Source organism: Cupressus sempervirens, chromosome 7 (assembly GCF_028749045.1).
Source record: "Cupressus sempervirens isolate cs-2001-9-10 chromosome 7, ASM2874904v1, whole genome shotgun sequence".
NCBI lineage: Eukaryota > Viridiplantae > Streptophyta > Pinopsida > Cupressales > Cupressaceae > Cupressus > Cupressus sempervirens.
Genome location: NC_143124.1, coordinates 599,512,094 through 599,538,251, shown reverse-complemented (window position 1 = coordinate 599,538,251; position 26,158 = coordinate 599,512,094). Strand labels below are relative to the sequence as shown.

At 38.9% G+C, this 26,158-nt stretch overlaps 1 protein-coding gene across 8 annotated transcripts in view; it reads right to left on the bottom strand.

The window, feature by feature from the left end:
* LOC149548160 (isochorismate synthase, chloroplastic-like) overlaps positions 1-26,158 on the bottom strand; it is a 208,020-nt gene that overhangs the window by 164,811 nt on the left and 17,051 nt on the right. For all 8 annotated transcript variants that reach the window (XR_016353997.1, XR_016353995.1, XR_016353996.1 and 5 more), the window contains exons 3-5: positions 18,621-18,738; positions 18,354-18,470; positions 17,842-18,033 (exon numbers count right to left, since the gene is read on the bottom strand). Coding sequence is in view for 5 of the 8 variants with exons in the window: in XM_089792201.1 (XP_089648327.1) it covers positions 17,842-18,033; positions 18,354-18,470; positions 18,621-18,738 (427 nt within the window). In the remaining 3 variants the exon portion in view is untranslated. The remainder of the gene's footprint in view (positions 1-17,841; positions 18,034-18,353; positions 18,471-18,620; positions 18,739-26,158) is intronic.

Below are 26,158 nucleotides of genomic sequence, written 5' to 3'. Positions count from 1 at the left end.
GAGGAAGGTAGATGCCACTTCACCTTGGGCCTACAGTTTGTTTTGTTGAGCATGTTCTTTGGCGTATGGGAGGTGAATTCTAGCAGCCGTACACTGCCATTTCTTGCAGTCGTACTTGCAGCCGTACTTTGTCATTTGCAGCACTTGGATACATAGAACAATCGGTTACTCAGTAGCAGATTCTTGCATCTTATCAGCCCGTTATCATCAGCCAGTTGTGGCATCATTGTTAGACGAAATGTACTAGATCTTTTATTTGGCTCTATAATTCAGAGATCTGCCTGGTACGATTTGTATCAACTCTGACTTTACTGCATATTGTTATTTATTTTCAGACTCTTTTCTTGCCATTTGCTACTTCTCATTTCTATGTGGAATAATCATCAAAAACACAAAAACAAACAAACTCTTCTGCATTTTCGTCTAGTTCTACAAGAAAACATTAATAAACAGGAAAAAACAAAAATAAAATAAATCTACAGCAAATTTTCAGCAGAGATCCATCAGGGATCTTTCAGTGGTATCAGAGCGTACATCCTGCCAACCTGTAGGGTTTGTGAGAAATTGTCACAACAGATTTTGGCATCTGGGTATTGGATAAAAGCTTTTGATAAATCATTTCAGCATCTGGGTAGTCACTAGTTGGTGGATTGAATTCAAATCTATGCATCCTAGTGGAGAAATACACAGATTCTACGAGCGCAGGAGAAACCAGTGGCAAGCAGAGGCCGCCAGAGACGCACAGATACCAGCTATGGGTGAGGCACAGGGTGCTGCTGGCAACGGCATGCCTACAGAGGCAGAAGAAAGAGAGATGGTGCGGACCCTATTCACTACTCAGCCCAGGATCGCTCAGGCTCTAGACAGGTTACAAGATACCTTGGAGCATTTGGAGATGGGTGGACACAGAGGCAGGCAAAGTAGATCAGTTTCAGTGGCTAGTAGTTAGCGCAACCGTCAGTCCCATTCTTCAGTTGGGAGCTCCCTTCATTCCAGTAGGAGGCATCGCCATCGTACACCTACTACAAATAGGCCATTGCTTCCCCAATTCATACCAGGTGAATGGCTAGCGCAGGTGGAACCACCAAAAGTGGGGTTTCAGGAGTCAGTTTTGGCGGCCACAGCTGAGTGGAGAGCTCTACCTCCTGAGGTTAGGGACGGTTTCCCTCTTCCCCAGTATTGTGCACAGCGTAGAGATACAACCAAGTTCAGGGGAGATCGTGGTAATAGACTACCACAACAGCAGCAGAATTATGACCTCAATAGAGCTATTGCGAAGATTACATTGGCCCCATATAATGGCTCAGGAGACACTAGTGCACGAGCTTGGGTCCACAAGCTGGACATATATGTTTCATTGAGGCCCATGCCTGAGCGTGAGGCTATTCAGTTTGTTGTGTTGCATTTAGGGGGGATTGCCTATGATTGGTGGCACCATGGATTGGTCACCCAGGATCACGCCTTAGTTCACTCCTATGCTGAGTTCACCGAGCGACTCATTGCACGATTTGACCGTAAGGATACAAAACTTTATTACAGGGAGTTGGCTCACCTTAAACAAACTGGTCATGCAGAAGCCCATATTAATGAGTTCCAGCATATTGCAGTTATGGTACCGGATATGCCCTAGAAACGTAGTGTGATGTTGTTCATTGAGGGTTTGCAAGATAGACTAAAACGATTGGTACGTGCTTTCCAACCAGCTACTCTTAAGGAGGCTATTGATGTGACATTGAGATTGGATACTGTTCCCACTTTTTATCAGGTAGATAAGAAACCATTTAGAGATTCACGGCCTGCACAGAAGGCCAATACGACACAGAACAAAGGAGGGACCTCATCTAAAACTCCTTGGATGAATCAGGAGACGAGGAATGAATTGAGGAGGAAAAAGTTGTGTTTTTCCTGCAAAGAACCATGGGAACCAGGACACCGTTGCATGGGTAAAGGAAAGGTTCATTTGATTGAGGTGACTTCTGAGTTAGGGAATGAGGAGGTTCTTGATACTGATATTGAGGATAATACAGAGGATGTTGAGCAGTTTCCGACACAGTTGGAGTTAGACACCGTTGAGCCTGTGGCATCAGCTAAAGTAGCTATGGCTACCCTCTCCAGTTATCCTAAGTTTCATGCCTTCCGGTTGAAAGGTACACTTAAGGGTAAGCGGATCACCAGTTTGGTAGACACCGGTGCTACGCATAACTTTAATGATCAAAAATTAGTTGAGAGGCGTGGCTTACAGTACGAGGAGTTTGGTGGTTTTGGAGTGAAGGTGGTTGATGGTGCCATTTTGGGTCGTACCAAGCGGATTCCACTGCTTAGTATTCAGATGGGAGATTATACTTTGACTGATGACTTTTATGTGCTTCCCATAGAAGATTATGATGTGGTTTTGGGCATGCAGTGGTTACAGGGTATTGGTTGTTACATTATTGATCACCACCATATGCAGTTAAAGTTTCTTTCTGGCGGGCAGAAGGTGATTTTGAGGGCAGCGTCAGATGGTGGACCCAGGGAGGTGACTTCTCGCAGGATGGAGACCATCCTTAGGCATAATGATGTGCTTTGGGCTACACATTGTTTGGTTAAATCCAAAACATCCATATCTCAGGACGGCCGTGTATTTCATGTGGACATTCAGTCAGTGATGGATCGTCACAGTAGAGTGTTTGGTGATATAGCTCCTGGAGTGCCACCAGATAGAGGGTTTGAGCATGGTATAGAATTTGAGGATGGAGCGAAGCCAGTGATTACTACCCCATACTGTCATCCTAGAGCCTATAAGGATGAAATTGAGAAGACTATTCATGAGCTATTGGACATGGGTTTCATTCGACCTAGTTCCAGCCCCTTTGCTTCTTCTATAGTGCTTGTTAAGAAGAAGGATGGGACTCTACGGATGTGTGTAGACAATAGCGCTTTGAACAAGAGGACAATAAAAAATAGATATCCCATTCCGCTCATTGATCAGTTGTTAGATGAGTCTACTTCTCTAAGATTGATCTTCGTTCAGGTTATCATCAGATAAGTGTACGAGTAGAGGATGTACACAAGACCGCCTTCCGTTGTCATTATGGGCACTATGAGTTTCTGGTAATGCCTTTTGGACTTACCAATGCACCAGCTACTTTCCAGTCCTGTATGAATCATATCTTCAACAAGCAGTTGAGGAAATCGGTTCTAGTGTTTTTTGACGACATATTGATTTTCAACAATACTTGGGAGGACCATCTCAGACATCTCGAGGAGGTACTTAGCATAATGGAGAGTCAGTCTCTATTTGCTAAGCTTTCCAAATGTGAGTTTGGATTGGGGGAGGTGTTATATTTGGGTCATGTGATCAGTGCTGAGGGGGTGAAGGTGCATGAAGAGAAGATTCAGACGATTTAGAATTGGCCTGTTCCTCGGAACATTACTGAGTTACGAGGGTTCCTTGGATTGTGTGCTTATTATAGAAGATTTGTGAAGGGTTTCTCACAACTGGCAGCACCTTTGACAGATCTCATAAAGAAAGGATCGTTCAGATGGACAAAACAAGCACAAGGGGTCTTTGATAGACTCAAGAAGGTTATGAGTACTTGTCCCATTTTGGCACTACCTGATTTCTCGCAGCCATTTGTCCTAGAGTGTGATGCGTCGGGCTTGGGTATAGGAGCGGTGTTGATGCAGAATAGACACCCCATTGCCTATGAGAGCAGGAAGTTGCAAAACAATGAAAAGTTGTACTCTACCTATGATAAGGAATGTTGGCTATTATGCATGCGTTAGGCAAGTTCAGACAGTATCTTGTTGGCAGTAAATTTGTGGTGAGAACAGACCATAACAGTCTAAAGTATTTCCTAAATCAAACAGAGCTCAATGATCGACAACAAAAATGGGTTAGCAAAATTCAGGCTTATGACTTTGATATCGAATTCATAAAGGGGAAGAATAATATTGTGGCTGATGCACTCTCTAGGAAACCTTCATTGGCTGCCCTATGTTCATTGAGCGAGATTTCAATAGATTGGAAGGCTCAACTTTTAGTTGAATACTCCAAAGATCAGCATGCTTGCGAGATTATGGAGGGATTGATAGTGGATGACAGATACAGTGTGGTAGATGATATTATCTACTATATAGACAGGGTTTACCTTGTTCCGGGTTCTCAATTGTAGGAACAAATTTTGCATGCTCTCCATCATATTCCTATAGCCGGACACCCAGGATATGGTAAGACTTATAGGGCGGTACGTGAGAGGTTCTCTTGGAAGGGTCTCAAAGATGATGTTTTACGCCATGTCCGTAAGTGTATGACTTGTCAGCAGAACAAGTCGGAGCATACCTACCCAGCGGGATTATTGCAGCCCTTGCCTATACCGGAACAGAAGTGGACAGGGATCTCCATGGATTTCATTACAGGTCTTCCTTGGGTTCAGGGGAAAGATTGCATCTATGTTGTTGTGGATAGGCTAACGAAGTATGCCCACTTCTTTCCCATTGCATTAGATTTTACAGCATCGCAGGTGGCTGAGTTGTTCCTCAAGGAGGTGTTTAGACTTCATGGTCTTCCCAAGACCATTGTGAGTGATAGGGACAACAGATTCATGAGTTCCTTCTGGTAGGAACTTTTTACACTAGCTGGTACTTTGTTAACACCTAGTACTAGTTACCACCCTCAAACAGATGAGCAGACAGAAATAGTTAACAAATGGGTTGAGGGATATTTGCGTAACTATGTGTCAAGGCAGCAAAAAACATGGTTGTATTGGCTACATTTGGCCGAATATTGTTATAATACTACGCATCATATGTCCATTGGCATGACGCCTTTCAAAGCTCTCTATGGATATGAAGCATTATCTTTCACTGATTTGGCATTTGGTGACAGTAGAGTTCCCTTGGCTTAGGATTGGTTACAAGAGAACCAGGATGTCATGAGATCTCTTAGGGAGAATTTGCAGCAGGCCCAAAATCAGCAAAAGATGTACGCTGACAGGCACAGGATTGAGAGGGCATTTGAGGTGGATGATATGGTCTTTCTGTGTTTACAACCATATCGGTAGAGCACCCTAAAAAGGGGGGGAGCTGAGAAGCTCAAACCACGTTTTTATGGTCCATACAGGATACTCAGGCGAGTGGGAGGTTGCATATGAGGTTGAGTTACCACATGGCAGCAAAGTTCATAATGTATTTCATGTATCTTGCCTGAAAAAGGCCCTTGGACAGCATATTATAGTTTCACCCGAATTACCTCCTATGGATGAGGAAGGTAAATTGATTTTGGTCCCTGATGAGATTCTTGAGGTGAGGGAACGGCGGTTGAGAAGCCGGGTGATTCAAGAGTATTTGGTTCGATGGAGAGATTTTCCCATAGAGGATGCCACCTGGGAGGGTGAGAGCATTTTACAGCATCCTGCATTACAGTTGCTTGTGGCAAGCATCTCCGAGAGGGGAGGACTATCATGTCCCCACTCTAGCTCAGTCTAACAGAGACATGTGAGTCAGCTTATTATGGGGTCTTGTAGGCTGACAGGGTTGGATAGAGACCCAGTATGGTTATTCAGTGTTGGGGACTTGGTTTTCTGGTGGGTATTGATCAGTTGGGTGACGTTCCTTGTTTTTAGGAGGCAGTTCCTACATTTATGGGGTTCATTCCTACTTTTTAGGAGGTATGATCATGCCTAGGGCTGGGTTTCCATGAGATGACCCTTTGGGTTCAGTTTCAGAGGGATAGGGCTTGTTTCCTAAATTTTAGTAGTATCCCTAGATTTTAAGGATGAGACTGCCAGAGGATCCTTGATTTCCGACTTCAGTCACAGACAGGTGACAGGATGATTTTATGGTTTGTGATGTCAGTTGGGCAGTTTGTGGCTATTTGGGTTATATTTTTAATATTTCCTAAGTTAGCGTTTAATATTTAAATAAGGCTAAGTTAATAGCCATTTTGGAGTAATAAGGGAATTTTGGCCTCATCTGGATGCGTATCCCATGTTATGATAGCTCGTTGGAAAGGTCTTGAAATTCTCTAAATCTTCCTCTTTGGTCTCAGGGCAATTCGGTGAACAGATTTATTACTATGGTAGAAAAGGTCTTTTTCTAGAGACATGGTCACTTTAAAATAAGATTTAATTCATTTTTTATAGCCAACGCCAATTGGGGGTCACTTTAGTGTTCGAATTGCTTTGCAAGGGGTTATAAGGAGATGGGCGCCATTTCTCATGATTATGCATATTTTTCAAACACTTCTTTTCAGATTTTCTCTGCTTGAGCGATTTGCATTCTGGGACGCAAACCCCAGGGTAATTGCTGGCTGGGACGTAACCCTCAGCAGCATTGGGTATTGGTTTGTCAGTAGTTTCAACAGTATTCAGGAGGAAGGTAGACGCCACTTCACCTTGGGCCTACAGTTTGTTTTGTTGAGCATGTTCTTTGGCGTATGGGAGGTGAATTCTAGCAACCGTACACTGCCATTTCTTGTAGCCGTACTTGCAGCCGTACTCTGTCATTTGCAGCACTTGGATACATAGAAAAATCGGTTACTCAGCAACAGATTCTTGCATCTTATCAGCCTGTTTTCATCAGCCAATTGTGGCGTCATTGTTAGAGGAAATGTACTAGATCTTTTATTTGGCTCTATAATTCAGAGATCTGCCTGGTACAATTTGTATCAACTCTGACTTTACTGCATATTGTTATTTATTTTCAAACTATTTTCTTGCCATTTGCTACTTCTCATTTCTATGTGGAATAATCATCAAAAACACAAAAACAAACAAACTCTTCTGCATTTCCGTCTAGTTCTACAAGAAAACATTAATAAACAGGAAAAAAACAAAAATAAAATAAATCTACAGCAGATTTGCAGCAGAGATCCATCAGGGATCTTTCAATTTTATTTCTCCACTTAGCCTTTGAAGAACGAAAAGCTAATAACTTCATTGAGGGTCTAAAAGTGGGGGGCATTACAATCGGCCCTCCCTAAAATTGCTCGTCCTCAAACAATCCACCAACACAATGAACCCCAACCTCCACCTGGATCCCAAGTGAGGTAGTATGTGACACCCTTGTTAACACTAAACCAACTGCATACAACTAACATCATCAGGACCAACGACATAACTTGCAGTATAGCATTCAAAACCTGTGCTAATGATGTAGGAGTTAGAATATCACCATAAGAAAACCCCACAAGAAATATCTTCATCCTAGTTCCCACCCGTATAATATATACTAGACTGGAATCCTGATCAACAATCCCTTGAAGAGATGTAGCTACAAGAGAACCATGTGCACTCATGCCAACTGTATCAACAATAAGTGTAGCTACATCAAAATTTGTGGACACGGGAACATTGCCAACAGTCGCAACACAAAACTGAATCTTTACAGATGGTGAAAGCTAAGGCCAACTCCACTTAGGTGAGCAATCAACATCAACCTCAAACAACGAATTGTCATAAGAGAATTCTACATCCATGTGGAACATAGGATAGTCCATGAAGTGAACATCAACACTTTGTTGATTGATAATATAACATGACTCTGTCACTATATCACTCACCTCATCAACAATAACAAATGTACTATCATCAGATCACACATCTACAACTGCATGCATACTACTAAACTCCTTGTTGGATGGCTCAACTGACACCGAAGTGGCTGCTGATATGACAATATCCTCACATGCTCCACGGGACAGCCACCAAAGGATATGCCACAAAGTGAAAGGCAAAAATTATCAATCAGGAGTTGTACATTTCAATTGATTAATGGATTACTGCATAGAATGGGGCCGGATCACATCTTGCGACGGTACATGTTAGAGGAAGAAATACCGAGAGTCTTGAAAGAAGCACATGAGGGTCCAGCAGGAGGACATATGGGATCTGATACCACAGTGCGAAAAATATTGCTGGCAGGACTGTGGTGGCCAACAATGTACAATGACGCACGCAAATGGGTTGTCGGGTGTGACACTTGTCAAAGGGCTGGAAAGCCACTAAAGAGAGACTTTATGCCGCTTAACCCTTCACATGCACTAGAATTATTCGAACGATGGGGATTGGATTTCATGGGACCTCTGAAAGTAAGCCGAATGCACCAATGTTGATATATAGTCATAGCTACGGAATACTTAACAAAGTGTGTGGAAGCACGGGCTCTACCGGATAACTCAGCGGTCAGTACAGTGAAATTCATATATGAACAAATAATCACTCGGTATGGGATTCCACTTCAGATAACGAGTGATCATGGAGGGCATTCTGTCAATCTTGTCATTAAAATATTAATGACGGAATTCAAAATATATCACTCTCTATCTAGCCCATACTACCCAAGAGAAAACAGACAGGCTGAGGCTACGAACAAGATCTTGGTAGCAATCATTTACAAGTCATGTGCAGTTGAAGGTAAAGACTAGGAGGAAAAATTGCCCTCTTCCCTTTGGGCATACTGCACAGCATACAAGGTGAGAACGAGACACACACCGTTCCAGTTGATGTTTGGACAGGAGGCGGTGGTACCAACAGAATTTATGATACCGAGTCTGAGGATCGCACTAGAGACTAAGTTGGGCAACATGAAAAGCCTGAGGGAAAGGTTGAATAATCTGAACAAACTAGAGGATAAGTGGCTATTGGCACAATGGGCCACGGAGGTGACGTAGAATAAGCATAAAGCATAGCATGATGAACACCTGAAACTGAACAAGTTCCAACCGGGACAGCTAATGTTGAAGTATGACGGACGGAACAAAATCAAACCAGGCAAGTTTAAGGTCAAATGGGTCGGGCCATTCCAGATCCGAAAAGTAGGTGATAACGGAGCAATAAAGTTATGGACACTGGACGGGCAGGAAATTCCAGAAACGGTGAATGGTTGCAAGTTAAAAATATATCATGCGCAACCCATTCCGTTGTTGACGAGTATCAACAAGTAGTAAAATTTTGAGTTACAAAAAAAAAAGTCATTGAAGTGTGTGCACGGCAGCATGCCTCCACCGTACGACAGTGTGAGTCCTGGCAGACACCATACAGCAAGACCTTCGCAAATATCGTACAGCAAAAAAAAAAAAATTTTAAAAAGAAAACACTATTATTTCCGTACGGGCAAGGAAAGACACTGTACGGTCCTTCACCGTACGGCCTCTTATATACCCACCATGACCGTACGACAGCGTATGTTATATGTTGTTGATGCTTGTACCATATGGTGAAGAGATGAAAGGCAAGAAATGAGATCAGCGGACAGCAAAATACACCAAATGAAGGGTACCGTACAGTAATAGGAGCTTATAAAGGATAGAATACCGACACAGTACGGCATATGCATCATAGTTGTCAGGTGCACGTGGCAAAACAAGCCCATTCGAAGCCGTATGGTGTACGGTGGTAAGAAATTGCTTTGCCAAGGAACAACAAACTGAAAGGTTGTACGATGTACGGGATTAATCATCGCTTGAAGATTCGTATGGTAGAGTCAGGGGAGTGAATTTCGTACGGCGGCCAATAGCGGAGAGGAAAAAGACTGTATGGTCCAAGGTTATAAAGAAAAGGGCAAAGGGTCATACTACAGGAGTGTGTAGAGAAGAAAAACAACTCGTACGGCCAAGAGGTATTAGTTGGAGCCTTGAATTCATACCATACGGCAGAAGAATTGGGAAAGGGATAAGACCATAAAGAACAAACTGAGCTAGCATCCGTACAACCTCCATACGGCCAATAGAAAGGAAGACAATTCGTACAATCACAGGAGGAGCCAATTCAGTGAGGAAGAAGAATTGTTGCAGCCGTACAACAAAAGCTGATTCACAAAGCTTGAGGGAAAGCCGTATGGACACTAACTAGAGAGGAATTTTGTACCAAGTATGTACGAGGAAGTAACTGACCTAACGGTAATCTATCTAGCAAAACGACAAAGGAGTAATAGGTATGCAGTCAACCGGAAAAAGGGCTTGGAGAAAGAAACTCGATCAAGATTCAGCCATGAGTCAAAATACGCAAGCTGGGCCTTCAGGAGCGTGGCCAGATGAAAAAGACAAGGAGAAACAAAGGGCCAAAGTGCAGAACCAGCCAGATGTACAAATAACACCACAGAACGTAGCATTCGAAGGGTTGAATGGGCTGGAATGCAAGAAATGGTGGAATGAAAATCTGGATGACCACCTCGTCAAAGCAAGCATACGGAAGGCACAGGTAGAGTGGGCAATCCGGATGCCAATTTTTTGTATCTGGAATTTCAAAGGTGTCTTGTGTATTATGATTGAGGCATACGACAAGCACACCCATAAAAGTTCAATCCCATACTTGGGATACGACGTGGTGATATCATTCCAGCCAACCGACTTTACCAGGGTATTCAGCATACCAGGAACGGCACAAGGAGGAAAGAAAATTGACAGCAAGCCAAGAAAGATGGACAAGTAGAGAAAATTGAAGCTGGTGGAATTAGTGTGCAAGGATCAGGTACAACAGAAGAAAGATGCCCTTATTGACACCTCGAGGGGAAGAGGGTTGCGGAAATCAGATATTAGAGAAGGCCATTGGAGGTGCCTCATGGATGTGAAAAAGAGTCGACTTATAGGGTCAAGTAGGGCGTTAGACATCTTTCCGCTTGTCAGTATGATGAACGGACTCATTAATGGGTGAGTTTATGACTGGACTTCTCTATTGGCCACACACATGGATGAGTTCATGACTTTGCAGCATAAAACATTTTACATGGCGCACTATGCCATCGGATTCTTTTTGGAGGCAATTGCAAGGATGATACCCAAAGAAAAATTGGAAATCCAGCCGAGTCTGACAGTACTCGACGAACCTCCAATAATGCAATGGAGGAATTTAGACACCTAGAGGGCAAAAAGGCGTTGGCCAGAAGAGGATATGGCAAGAGATAGAGGAATCTGGAAACACGAATAGTGGCCGGCAGGATACATCTTGTGAAGAGGATGACTCAGAGGAAATGGAGGTGGAGCAAGATGAGGAAGATCATGAGGAAGTTGGGGTGATTTCAGCAACCCCACTTCACTTGCCGCGGCAATTGACGGCTGCCCCAGTGATAGCTACGCCATCTTTTTTAGCACCGCATGTACACACTATGGAAAATGTTCACATTCTAGGGTTTGGGCAATTTAGACAACAGGAGCGGCAGGATTAGTTTCACACTCAATGGCTGCCCAACCTTAGGAAGCCGGAGGACAACATCACTAGCGGACACACCTACAGGAACGCAACCTAAGCCAGCAGTTCAGGAGGAAAGAGAATTGACCTCCGTACCTCAGGAGCACAGATCACCTCAGTCAGTAGCATTGAGTCTGCCTCAGCCACATCGAGTAGCAAAGTCGACAGCCATGGAGGGAGGAGATAGTCAAGGAAGGGCACAAGAGCAAGTCCGATTAGAGGTGATTGGGACGGATGCAGTAGTCACGTTAGTCGACACACTATTGGATGATGCAGTAGATCAAGGTGCTGATTTGAGCATGCCAGAAGCTGAACACCAAGTGCTAGCAGCTGCACAGATTAGCTCGGCGAGTCGAGCAAGTGAGTATGTAGGACGACGACTACTTCCCCCTATTGCCAGAGGTCCTTCCATTCAATCTCCCATGTGAGAGGACCTTCAATTAGAGGCAATTAGTCGAACAGCAAGGTTGTCGAGGTCCCTGCATCACCAGAGGCAAGAGATCAGAGTGCAGGGGCACCAAAAAAAGCAGAAGGAAGGGTACAAATGCAGGGTCCTATACTAGTAGCAAAGGAAAAGGATAAGGATATCCATTCATGCCTCAGTGACATCACCGAGAGAAGCAAGTTCCTAGCAGAGTTGGTGCTCACAGAAAGACAACGGGTAGAGGCTAGGCAAGAAGCTTTAGAGGCTGCAAAAAAGGCTTGGGAGGAGATGGCCAACCGACTTGCCACCTAGCAAATTGCATGGGAAACGGAGCAGACAGTATTTTTAGCACAACTCGAGAAAATAGTACGAGGGAAGCAGGAGGCAGAACAACAACTTGTAGCAGCGCTACAAGAAAAGAAATCAGCAAAGAAAGCACATGATCAGAAAGTAGCTGAATGCCATGAGGTCACGATGATGCTGAAGGAGGTAGTGGAAGAGAATTCACAAATCAGAGCTAATCTAAAGGTCCAGACAGAACAAGTGTATCAGCTACGACGAAGCCGGTCTACACAATCAGAGACACATCCTTCGATCTAGTATCTATGCATTAATGTAATTAGTTGTTTTTGAGTTTTGTTGTGTTGTCGTACAGAGACGACTTTTCTTTTGGGGGGATGATGTCATCGATAAATATTGTGTAGCCAACGGGTTGATGTCATTGGTAATTGTTATGTAGCCGATGGACCCCTTTCGGGAAGGTTCTTGTTATGTAGCCGACGAACCCCTTCGGGAAGGTTCTTCGGAAAGTATATATACACCATCCGAGACCACTATAATCATGATTGGAAGCATTATGTAATCTCTTCGGCATATATGTGAATAATGAAAGGAGTACTGCTATTACATGTTCTTGTTTATTGTATGTATGCATTAATCTATTTACCCATACAGTAAACACCAACAGAGCTCATTACAAATCTAGATGATTGACCGCATGATAGGGCTTAGTCTTGAAGAGTACACAATTGGGAATCCTTTCTCTCTAAGAGGATCTAAGGTTTTTTGTGCTTGTAGCACAAGGCCTTCTACATGATGCAATGTGCCATTGGCCTCTTCCTTGATGTGATGCACACTAATGTACCCCTGGACAAGTGGGAAAAATAGCAACCTACCAATCAACTAGATGTATCACAATCGACCATCTTCTACTAGGCTCGCTTGGGTATAGAGTTAACTTCCTTGGAGCTTGCCTAGCCAATGTAGAAGAAGATGAAGCAACAAGACAACCCAAAGAATAGAAACGATGGAGAGGTGATTAAGTTGTCTTCTACCTCAAGTGGGAGTGGAAAGGTCATCTTGTTGGATGCGCCTTTCTTGAGGATACACTAAGAACTCACATGAGAAAAGTTAAGTATAAATGATTTTTGCTTGAGGACAAGCAAAACTTGGCAAGGGAGGACTATAATATCCCCGCAAAAATTAGAATTACATAATAATTAGTAAATAAAGTATATATAAATAATGATATAACTATAATTTTATAATCTTGTTATAATATCACATACTATACTACATCACAATAATAATATTATTGAATCAAATGATAATTAAATATTACTATATATAATAATAAAATAAATATTGATTAAATAATAAATAAAATGTATAAATTAATCATATATATAATAATATAAATATAATATAACATAGTGATAATATATAATAAAATTTATATGAAGGGACGCATCCTTGTATATAAGGAATATTAATGCAAAGAAAAGAGATCAAGAAACTTTTATGAAAGAGATGAGCAAAATTTTAGGATTAAAAAAAGGAACATTACAGGTTCACATGGGACCCAGGGATTATAGTGATAGACGAGTTGCATTCTTGTTGTTGGTACTACAACATAGAGGGTCCTGACTTCAGAATTACCAGTATGAGCCAGGGAGATGCTAGCCATTGGTTATGGAATCTTGGTATTGGGTTATGGACTCATGATTGCTTGAGAGCTAGCAATCTAGAGGAAGGGGGACTATAACGTCCCATTTTTGAGACATTAGGACATTAAAAGACATATTCATGTAATATTAAAATCAACTTCTGGGACCATAATGTAAATTTATAAAAGGTCAAGTTAACATTATAAAGTGGGCTTAAATGTGATAAGGAGGAATAAGACTAAAAGACAAGAGATGGGAGTTAAAGGGTCACAACTTCTAGCAATAAAAGAAGGAAGGCTTCATTCTTTTAGGTAGGCTTGGATTTGGATTTTGTTCAGTTTTCCCTTGAGGAAGTGGAAGCTTTTCTTTCAGATTCATGATCCTAAGGACGAGTATCTTCAGGCTCTTCTTGTGAATCAGACGCAAACCTGGTTCAGATTTGTGGTGGATTCGAGATGGAGTTCACATTGCGCATACAGGTTCTTTCTAGGTGTTTCCAATCTAACTAAGGTTTCAATCTAATTGGGAATCCTTTCTCTCTAAGAGGATCTAAGGTTTTTTGTGCTTGTAGCACAAGGCCTTCTACATGATGCAATGTGCCATTGGCCTCTTCCTTGATGTGATGCACACTAATGTACCCCTGGACAAGTGGGAAAAATAGCAACCTACCAATCAACTAGATGTATCACAATCGACCATCTTCTACTAGGCTCGCTTGGGTATAGAGTTAACTTCCTTGGAGCTTGCCTAGCCAATGTAGAAGAAGATGAAGCAACAAGACAACCCAAAGAATAGAAACGATGGAGAGGTGATTAAGTTGTCTTCTACCTCAAGTGGGAGTGGAAAGGTCATCTTGTTGGATGCGCCTTTCTTGAGGATACACTAAGAACTCACATGAGAAAAGTTAAGTATAAATGATTTTTGCTTGAGGACAAGCAAAACTTGGCAAGGGAGGACTATAATATCCCCGCAAAAATTAGAATTACATAATAATTAATAAATAAAGTATATATAAATAATGATATAACTATAATTTTATAATCTTGTTATAATATCACATACTATACTACATCACAATAATAATATTATTGAATCAAATGATAATTAAATATTACTATATATAATAATAAAATAAATATTGATTAAATAATAAATAAAATGTATAAATTAATCATATATATAATAATATAAATATAATATAACATAGTGATAATATATAATAAAATTTATATGAAGGGACGCATCCTTGTATATAAGGAATATTAATGCAAAGAAAAGAGATCAAGAAACTTTTATGAAAGAGATGAGCAAAATTTTAGGATTAAAAAAAGGAACATTACAGGTTCACATGGGACCCAGGGATTATAGTGATAGACGAGTTGCATTCTTGTTTTTGGTACTACAACATAGAGGGTCCTGACTTCAGAATTACCAGTATGAGCCAGGGAGATGCTAGCCATTGGTTATGGAATCTTGGTATTGGGTTATGGACTCATGATTGCTTGAGAGCTAGCAATCTAGAGGAAGGGGGACTATAACGTCCCATTTTTGAGACATTAGGACATTAAAAGACATATTCATGTAATATTAAAATCAACTTCTGGGACCATAATGTAAATTTATAAAAGGTCAAGTTAACATTATAAAGTGGGCTTAAATGTGATAAGGAGGAATAAGACTAAAAGACAAGAGATGGGAGTTAAAGGGTCACAACTTCTAGCAATAAAAGAAGGAAGGCTTCATTCTTTTAGGTAGGCTTGGATTTGGATTTTGTTCAGTTTTCCCTTGAGGAAGTGGAAGCTTTTCTTTCAGATTCATGATCCTAAGGACGAGTATCTTCAGGCTCTTCTTGTGAATCAGACGCAAACCTGGTTCAGATTTGTGGTGGATTCGAGATGGAGTTCACATTGCGCATACAGGTTCTTTCTAGGTGTTTCCAATCTAACTACAATACTATGTTTAAGATTGGACTTTAGATATCTGGTTATTATATTGTTGATGTATAATGCAATAACGTATTCTGAAGGATTTATATGAGCTTTTTTGGTCATGTTATTGTTTTGTTGATATTATCATGCAGTAGAAATTTATGAGGTTTTCTATATGAGCATTTTTTGTTTATCTGCTGAACAAATCTGAATGTTTATTGCATAAGCAATCTGGTTGTATTCTGAAATTTTTTTTTGAGATAAGGTTCGGAGAATATCCATTTGGGATATTACATAGACATTGGTCATGATCCCCTCGTAGCAAAAGCTACAAAGCGCATTCTTGTCTTCATGCAAGTGAAATGCCAGCAGGAGGAGTTGTGATAATTCATTTCCCAAAGGTGGCCTCAAATGGAAGCGCAAGAGATGTTAAATGCTTGGCATCCTCCATGATCAATAGTTGGGGGCCAACATGATAGGGTACTAAGAGCACTCCATGGAAGGAAGTTGTGCTTTTGGGATCAATTTCTTTGATACTATAGACATGAGGCTTTGATGAAGGAAGCTACTCAATCACATGACAAGGCCCTTTGCTGAGCTGAAGAGGCAATGAAGGAGTTGATGGCATAGAGCCAAAAGTCACAAGAGCAAATAGCTCAGGAGCACAATTGCATTCTAGCAATGGAAAAGGTAGGAATTGAGAACAAACTTAGTTGGCAAAAAGGCAGGAGTGGTTGACAGAGTTGACCACTCAGCCAAAGAAGAAGAATATTTTGATTGGTGAACAAAGTTAGCAGCTCACGGAGAAGGATGTCAAGTTGTTAGTAACAAACCAAAAGATGAAGAAAACTAAGAAGTGTCTAATGGAGGACATCTACATGGTGAAGGCAACTCGGGAGGGAGAGCTAGTGGCTGAACAATCCCTCCAATCTACACTGACATCCAAGGATGTTCTCTCACCCCTCTCAGTAAATGTTTTTTATTTTGTTGTGTCCAGCCTTTCGTTTTGTTTCAGTCATCTTGGGAGATGATTATTTTCTGGGGGTGTTGATGTAGTTGGCAAGTATCATTATACTGGGCTGCATGAACTTTGTTACATTTTTAAAGAGAAAGATTAATTCCCGACTATGTATTGTTGGTTGTTGGCAGTCACTAGCAGCTGGTAGTCAACTCACGCAATACAGTATTTATTTTTTGTTGGTTGTAATTAGGAGATCTATCTCTTAGTTGATTTTACTTATTAGATATAACTGGAATGGATAACATGCTCCATCTTTTTAAAGCAGACATTTGTGTTTGATGTTCTATATTTTTAAATTATATTCTTATCTACTACGTATTAGCCTAATTGGAATAAACAACAGGTATCTAGCCAGCTATTATAATATTTTTTTCATAATATTCAGCTGACTATTATTCAAATGTATTTGTAGCATTCAGATCCCTTTATCACTTGTTCAACATGTGCTCTCTCAGGATCCTTATCAGAAACTGACAAGTTCTTGACTCAAGCATAGGTAGCAATCTCAAAACAATTACTGGGTTCCTAACTTTTCTTGAAATACTGAAAAGGGACAACTGACTATCTCTCCACTGCCTGCTACTCTTTTCTCTCTCTACTTCCTGCCTCCCACAATCCAACTCCTTCACCTTATTCTTGCCCACCATGCAACCTTTCCTCTCTCTCCCAAGAAATGGAAATGATATCCATAATGTGGGCAATGGATACATTAAAGATATCAACATAATCCAGAAAGGCATGCTACCATGTAGTATTCACTACTTTAAACACAAGACATGTAGGATTATTCCTGCCATTAACTTAACTGTGTTAGTAAAAATCAGCATTATAGAAATTGTTTGATATCATAGAGTGAATAAACCAGACTAAAATGGGTTAGATAGGATACCAATATGAATTACAAATATAGTGTTTTTTTAAGTAACAGTCTTCTACTTTCCTCTAGTTGAGGTGGTATAGTATATCCCTATGGACGTCGACTCCTTAGTTCAGGTACTGAATCTTGGATATGAGAACGCTTCTGCGAGGTAAGCTAGTAATACTTCTAGGAAGTCAATAATTATATGTTCTTAATTATATTTTAAAATGAATTGAGAAGATAATTCTTGTAATTAATCTTCTGGAGCTAAAACATATGTTTTTGGAAAGCATTTTAAGCTGTAAATCAATCTATTGCTGAACACAGACCATTTTAATAGTTCTATTTCTGCTTATGCTACTATCAATTTGTATTCACTGTTTCAAACATTATTTTTATCATTTTAACAAGATATTCTTCACAAATGGTTTAATTTTCATCAAATTTTTGCAACCATAGATGTTAGCAACTAGAGATAAGTGAAACAATGGTTACCTTTCTTAGACTTCTCATATGAAAAGAGGAGTTGCCTTGCTGAGAACAATGCCAGTCTCTAGCACTTCTTGATTCTATCATGTTCAAGGCCTTTTGCACAACAGCATTCCATGACTGTTCATCTGGAGTATTAACCTTGTTTATCACCATTAAATGATGCATGCTTGGAGATATTCTGATTTGAGAAGATATCTGAAGTAATTGTAGCAACAACATCAATATATAAATAATACATTATGCATGTTAAACTTTGAGAATTTGAGAGATTCATAACTAATGTTTCAAATTTGAAACTGCTGTTGTCAGGTAAGCTATAGAAGGAATGAAGATGAAAGTGATACCATACAAAACAAAATGCATTAATGCTAAAAATACAACTCCTTGTTTGCATACCAAAAATAATGTCAATTTAAATGCATCTTTTCTCTATCGCTTCACAGAAAGGGCCAACAAACGGAATGATATAGAAAGCAATGAGTAAAAAGTAAATACACAACTCCCCATCTGGATACCTGACCCAAAGTTAATTCAACTGCATTTATTGCTTTGTTGAAGGTCGACAAGAGAGAATGATCCCATGCAATAGTTGCTGCTAGAATCGAACTTCCTTCACACTCATCTAGTTCCATCTGTTTACAAAATATAGTGGTGAAATATGAAGAATCTCCAAAAGGGCACTGAAAATGAATCTCAAATGCAAGAAAGACACTAGCGAATGTTGTTTACAAACTAATACAGTTCAGAAAAGCCTTTGCAGAGGTAGAACAATGCATTTTTACCTGTGGAATAACAAAGTAGAAAGAGCCAAAACCTTCCCACTCCTTTGATGGCTTTGTTATGGAGTCAAAACGAATCATCCCATATGCTCTTATCAGAGGTGAGTCATCTGAAAGAAACCTTCATAAACAGAATACATATTGTGTTAGCAGTTGAGTTTATTCACTCACAAGATCAAATAAAATACTAGATATATTATAAAGTGCATGGAAATGCTAATAAAAGCGTGATTCAGATGTTAGCAGCACTTTATTCTTGTTTCTGTGAAACATAGCAAACATTTTAAAAAGTTGATTGAACGTAAATCAGCCTCCTTAAAAGCTTGGTTCCAAGGGCTGATACTGCATGAAATAGACTTATTCATTCATTCAATTTAATATGATAAGGGGAAAAAAATAGTGCATCGTAAATTCCTCTGTTTTCATCCATGTTCCATCGAGTTCCAGGAACGGGAACGGCAAGGGACACACTTCTGGGACATTTCCTAGAGGACCAAAATAGGGAACAGCAGGGGATGGCAGTATACAAATATTTAAATAGATATATGAATTTTTCAAAATATACTCATATAGTCTATGAAGGTTTTATCAGGTTTGAGAAAGGGTCCAACAAGCATTTTATTACAGGTCTGAAATTATGGTGTTAATTCCCAAAATTGGGAAGATTTATGCCAAACTCAAATTTGGAGGAAGCGGAAATTTATTCCAGATTTTTGGCACTGTTTTGGAGCTGGTTCGAAGATCAATTTGGCAAGGTTCACATTAGAATCTAGAGAGGTTTTGATGCAAGGTTGTGTAGGATTTTTAGTCATTGTCTAGGGCTTCTTTAATCCTTGATCATAACAGCCTTTAGCAGATTTGAGCACCACAATTGGAGCTGTTGGTGTTTCATTTGATGATGGATTCCTTGAGGGCAAGCAATCTTTGGGTAGCGAGGATTTGTCATGTCCCCAAATTTTAATGTAATAATTTAACTTAATTAATTAATTAGTCCTAGAATTTAAATAATATGATAAAAGGACCTTTAATTAGTTACTTTAATTAATTAATATGGGGCCCAAGTTAATAATATGTGTATTTGTGGTTCCAATTGATTTAGTATATCTTTGAACCATTTTAATTTAATTATTTCCGTAGGTGTGGCTGTCGGCTATCTTTGTAAACCTTTGAAAAGTTCCTCCAAAGGGTATTTAAGCATAGCATGTAGGTAGTAGTTGGTATGCAATTTTGATTATTCTTTTTTGTACTGCAAATTCCAGTTGGGATTCTCTATTGTTCATCATTTCGGAAGTGAAAGATCTTCCCTACTTGGCTATTCCGGTTTCGGTGGGATTCAACCCTCGCCCTATTCCGTCTTGGTATTACTTGCTCAAGTCTAGCAAATCCATGCACTATCTTTCTTTGCAATTATAAATATTGTTCAGTGAAGCTCTATCTTGACAATTATCTTTTTGTGTGATTGGCAAATATCATCTTCATATCACTAACTTAATTTGCATCACAGAAGTTACACAATATTCCCCCCGTTACTAGGAATTTGTCGGTCTAGACCTACATGTGTGATAGGGGACTACCAAAGCATTGAAAAGGACTATCCGAAGCCTTGAGGAAGACTACCTAAAGCATAAAGAAAGACTACCCGAAGCACTGAGGGAGAAATACCTAAAGCACTGGCTACCTGAAGCATTGAGGAAAACTACCGAAGCATTGGAAAGGACTACCTAAAGCATTGAGGAAGACTACTTGAAGCATTAAGAAAGACTAACCGAAGCACTGAGGAAGAACTACCTGAAGCACTGAGGGATACTACTTGGAGCACTCGACAAGACTACCTGAAGTAGAGGACAAGACTACCTGAAGCATACAAAGGGATGTTGTTGGAAAGCTAGAAAATAAAGTGACAAAGAAAACAACACACAAAAGGCTAGAGGAAAAAAATATTGTACGATATCTTCTAACCGAAGCACAAACGTATTCCTGAAGCATAAACATTCTAATAGCGTATCGTACGGTCCCCAAATCCATATAGATGTTGTATTCACCGTACGGATGTTGTGTAGGCTTTCCATTGTACGGCAATGAGTGTAATAGGTTGAGGTTTGATTGCCAATACTAAAAATACAGGGACTTCATGAGGCAACTCTAGAATGGAACACTACATATATGGCAGTATTAAACAAGCCACTATTTGTAAAGGAGTCTATAGATGTTGATGGAAAAGTCATCATACAAGAGAGAACAACAAATAAAAGTTGAACGATAAATATTAAAAACCAAGCAACAATTATATGTGGTAGGGAAAATGAATTCCACATGCACATCATCGGCTATGGAAAAATATCTATCAAAGTGGAGGGCATAGACCAGAAAATATCATGTGCTGTCAAATACATAATGAATAATTGCGAACATGAAGATGAAGTATGAAGGGTTTCTCAATACGTTGGAAACATTTCGAACAACATAGAAAAACTGTATAATATATACCGAATGAAGATATAAAATAGCAATGCTATGGAGCCTTATGCCACTGGAGCAATCAAACAATCAAATTCATAAACTACAAATGCAATCGTGAATTTTCATGATATATATCGGGTGTCTTTTTGATAATTAGCAGGTCAACCATAGTTAATATAAAGCATCAATGAATCCCAAATATAGAGGATGAAAAATATGGATACAGCAGCCCAGGCTATGCAGATATTGCAGATGAAGTGAACTAAGATTGAAATATGGTGACATGGGTGAGTTCACATCTAGCAGCAGTGCATATTGTTTCCATATCAATAGTGAAAGAAGATAGAGATGAGATGAATAAAATATCGCAGAGAAGAGGTAAAAAATTATAATTCAAGCGAAGTTATAGAATGAAATCTGGATGATGGGAACTCCTTCAGCAAAAACAGAAATTCATCACATGGCATATAGTTAATAGAATATGTTAATTGAATGATCAATCAACGATGGTGGCACAAAAGTATCATCAGCAATAGAAAAGATATACCAACCAAATAAGCAAAATGTCAGCAATCAACACCCTCATTAGTTCGTAAAGGTCACAGCAATAGCTGGAGGAAAATATCTAGTTGTCTCTATCAAAATTTCATCATATTAGAGACATTATGACTAGAAGGTTATATTAATAAAGGTTATGTTGATTATAATGAATTCAATAAGTCTCCGCTGAAAAGTTATAAAGTTATGCTAAGTTTAGATGCAAGCCGATAGTTAACTTATTGGTAATTCTAGATTAAAATGGATATTATTCGCATTAAAAAGATACAACTTTTTATTCTAAAAGACACTTCTTGAAATAAACAAGATATATAAAAGGAGTATATTATTTGGCAAAGGTGTGTGATGAGAGATGTGTGGTGGTAGCACAGAAAATGCAGAAAAAGAAGTTAATTAGATGTGTGAAGAAGTAAAGTAACGAAAAGAAAAGTAGAGGAAGTCTGCAGTTAAAAAGAGGTGTGTGTGAAAGAAGAATATTTAACAAGAGTAAGAGGAATGTAGAGCAGATTGATGGAAGGAGTATAATAGAATATAAGTTCAGATCTTTATTAAATTTGAAATATATATATATACTATAAGTGTGTGTCAGAATTATACAAGAAAAATTAGGAGGACTGCTGCTACAAAGGTGAATATGATTTCAATCCAGAGATAAATATCAGTTTTAAAAAGAAGGAAGTTGTACAAGAAGAATGTCCATCATCAGTTGAGTCGGCAACATTATCAAGGTGGAGCTGAAGTGTGTATGCAATGGATTGGTGCTCGCGAAGTTAACAGAGGGAGTTGGAGCTTCCTGTAGGTCAGAGCCTGTGAAGTGTAGGAGTCAAAGCTTCCACTGAGTCAGTGCTCATAAACATAGAGGTTGGAACCTTTAGTAGGTCGAAGCCTACAAAACATTGTAAAAGAATAGTTTATATAAAAAGCATTTATTGTCATGGTTTTCTCCTGCATTGGGTTTCCACGTAACTCATTGTGTTAATGTATTCATGTGCATAATGTTCATTTTAGCATTTGAAGTTAATTATTTGGATAAAAGCAGTGTAACACGGGGACTTGCACCCCCTCCCAAACCTCAAAGTACCTGTCCTCAAGACGTCCCTGCACCAAGTACTTGCGTACCCAAGTAACCCCACCTCTATCATTCTGCAACCATGTTGCCGCTGGGATGGGTACATGAATTTGTATTTGAATTTTGATTTGTGAATGTTACTATTGGGTATGTAATATGTTACCATGTTGAATGTTCAATTGTTCTAGTTCATGTTGCAATTTTACTATGTTCAAGTATTTTAAATTCATATGTTCTACTAAAACATCACTTGATAACAAGCATTTCAAGTTCTATATGTATACTATACAACACCCCTCCCTACCCCGCCCTCCCCTTGCCGCCGTCCCCTGACTGTCCCCCCACCGTCCCGAAAATGAGGCCCATTTTCTCCCCGTCTTGGAAACTCGTCCCAACATACGCTAGTACTGAGGTTACATTTGATAAAAGTTTTAAATTGACGAATTTCTTATTATACTATTTCACCCCCCCTCTCAGTATAATTGTGTGCTCTTCAACAATATCACAATTATAAATATTTATCTACTATGGAAGTATTGTTGCAAAATAAGGTGGCATACATGGGAGTAACTATTTAATTATCGCAATACTTCGAGGATTTGAATTGTGTTGGATATAGCTAACTGTCGAGACAAGCCACCATCAAAGTCTTGACATATCGAACTGTTGAAGAATTTGATATATTAAAATATTACATTGATTTCTATTATCGTTGAGGATTATAACATGATTACTGAATAATTACAGATATTCACTATGTATTCTTGAATATTGACTTTATATTCAACATCCTCCCATAAATATATATTAGTGACTCATCCTTAGTATCGGCAATTCCTTAAAAGCAATTGATTCAGCCAATGGCAATTTAATAAGGGTACAATGACAAGGAAGATTAGTGTGTGGACTTGAAGGAAAGATTTTCTGATGCTTCTATAGCTAAAGATTGAAAAATTAGATATGGTATGTCATTTCTCATAGTTTATAATTGATAGTTCATGCCTCAAGGAGAACCAATGGGGATAAAATTCTATCGTCATCACCTGAGTTGGTTATTATTGTTCTTGTGAAGGACTTTCTATTGCTGCATGAACTTTGTGTTGATAAGGACTACAAGTTTTGGCATAGTTGTATGAGGTGAATTGCAAATTGAACTGAGATCAAGATGATAAATTTATTGGTGGCAACTCTTGAGTAGATAATTTGTATGAAGACTTTCCTTGTTGTGCGTGGAGTTTCTCAATTTCTTGGTTGGGAATTAACTAAACAAAATTCCAATACATTTCAACTCATATTTGAGTCAAAATATGTCTACTTGAAAGTCTGCACATCCTAGCTGATGTTTTGGCCATTGTAACAATCTAGGAAGAGCCTATGATCTTCGTTGCTAATGTGGTTGGCATCATCGTAGTTCAAAAGAGACACATAAAGTCTCCCTGTCATCATGCTAGAGTATTGGGGTATAGGAGATTCAACAAATTGGACATTCTAGCCTTACCTATAGAAAAGTAATTGAGTTCAAAGAAGATCTGCACTAGAAGGTGTGAATTGGAATGATTAAAATGTTATTAAATGCATAACAATTGCTTCTATATTGGCCTGTATGCATGCATCAGAGATGCTACAAGATCATCCTAAAGATTCTAAGCATTATAAAGTGCGACTACTTTGTTGTAATGTCTCCTCTAGGGTCCATTATGATAGATGATTATTTAATCAATCAAAATGCTCATATTACTTATTGTTAGTTATCAGATGATAATAATTATTCCATTTAAATTTTAAATATTGGTAATATCAAATATTCAATCATATGATTACTTTGATATTCACATGTCATATATATGTAAAAGTCATATAATATATTCATAACCTATAAAGATATCTTTTTCTATTTAATAAAATGTATAACTTCTAATATTACTTACCTCACAATGAATTGCCCCTATATGTTCGGGTTTTTTTGCTTAACTTCTAATATTTCGCACATGTAATGCCCTTTACCTTATTCTGGAATTTTTCTGAACTTCTAATATTTCACATGATATAGCATGTGGTTTTTAGAGGTAATTTATTTTTTGTCTTACTTTCCACCTCACATACTAATTTGTTGTTTGCCCGTTTGGTGGGGTTAGGAAAAATGGTTTAAAACTTGTTTTTAAACTCCTCTTTTTCATATGCTCCTTTGGGTGGTCTTTTCATACTTTATTCCATTTATTCTACTTATATCTCTTGCGATGTTCCATTCAATAACCAAGCATGACTTTATTGTAATGTTCTATTCCCATACGTTTTCTCTGAAACAATCTTTCTCTCATCCATCATGGTCAATGGAGCAATTGAGGAAGTCGTATGGTCTAACAGGGAAGCACTAAAGCTAGAAGAGGATGTCTACAATGTCTAGGTAGGAGAATGGTCGTATGATGTGTTCAAGGTGGCTGTACGGTGGACTGAAGAAGGTCGTTTAGTGAGAGAAGCAATCATAGGTTTGGCTGTACGATACAATTGAGAGAGATATCAGGCCGTACGAAAATGTTATGATGTAGTACGGTCAAGTATAATGCATGTTGCACCAAGCCCAAGGTCTGCACAGTAGTGGAAGGTGTACGGATGGGAGATGGGCTCCGTCAATGCAACCATAAACAAACTTGGAGTCTCAAATTCATCAGATAAAGCCAAACAAGAATGAAGATTGAACACAGATAACCTTTAGTTAATATTTGCAAACAAGATGGTGCTCTGATTTGCCAGATTCGAACAAAGTATTATAGGCAACGGAATAGGGTGAGCATTGAATCCCACCAAAACTGGAAATAGCTAAGTAGGGAAGATCTTTCACTTCCGAAATGGTGAACAATCCAAAACCCCAACAAAATTCGCAATACAAAAAAATAATCTAAATCACATACCTACTATTGCCTACATGTCGTGCTTAAATACCCATCGGGGAATCCTTTCTGAGGGTGTATAAAAATAGCCGATGGCCACACCTGCCTATGGAAACAATTAAATTAAAATGGGTCTAAGATATACTAAATCAATCGGAACCACAAATACAAATATTATTAACTTGGGCCCCATATTAATTAATTAAAGTAACTAAATAAAGGTTCTTTTGTTATATTATTTAAATTTTGGAACTAGTTAATCAATTAATTTAATTTAATTATTATATTCAAATTTGGGGACATGACATTTATATATTGTTGGTCAACCTGTGTAAAGGTTGTGACCCATGGGTCTTCCAACAATTTGATTATACTAATTTTCTTAGATAATTATTTATTAATAAGTGTTTATTTGTTAAATAAATATATATTTATTTATTTATATAATGTTTATTCTTTTGATGTTGTTTATTTAATAATATTTTTTAATGTCTAAATTTAATTTCCTTTTGACCTTTATCTTTAATAATTTATTATTCAATTTTATACATCCAAATCAATTATCT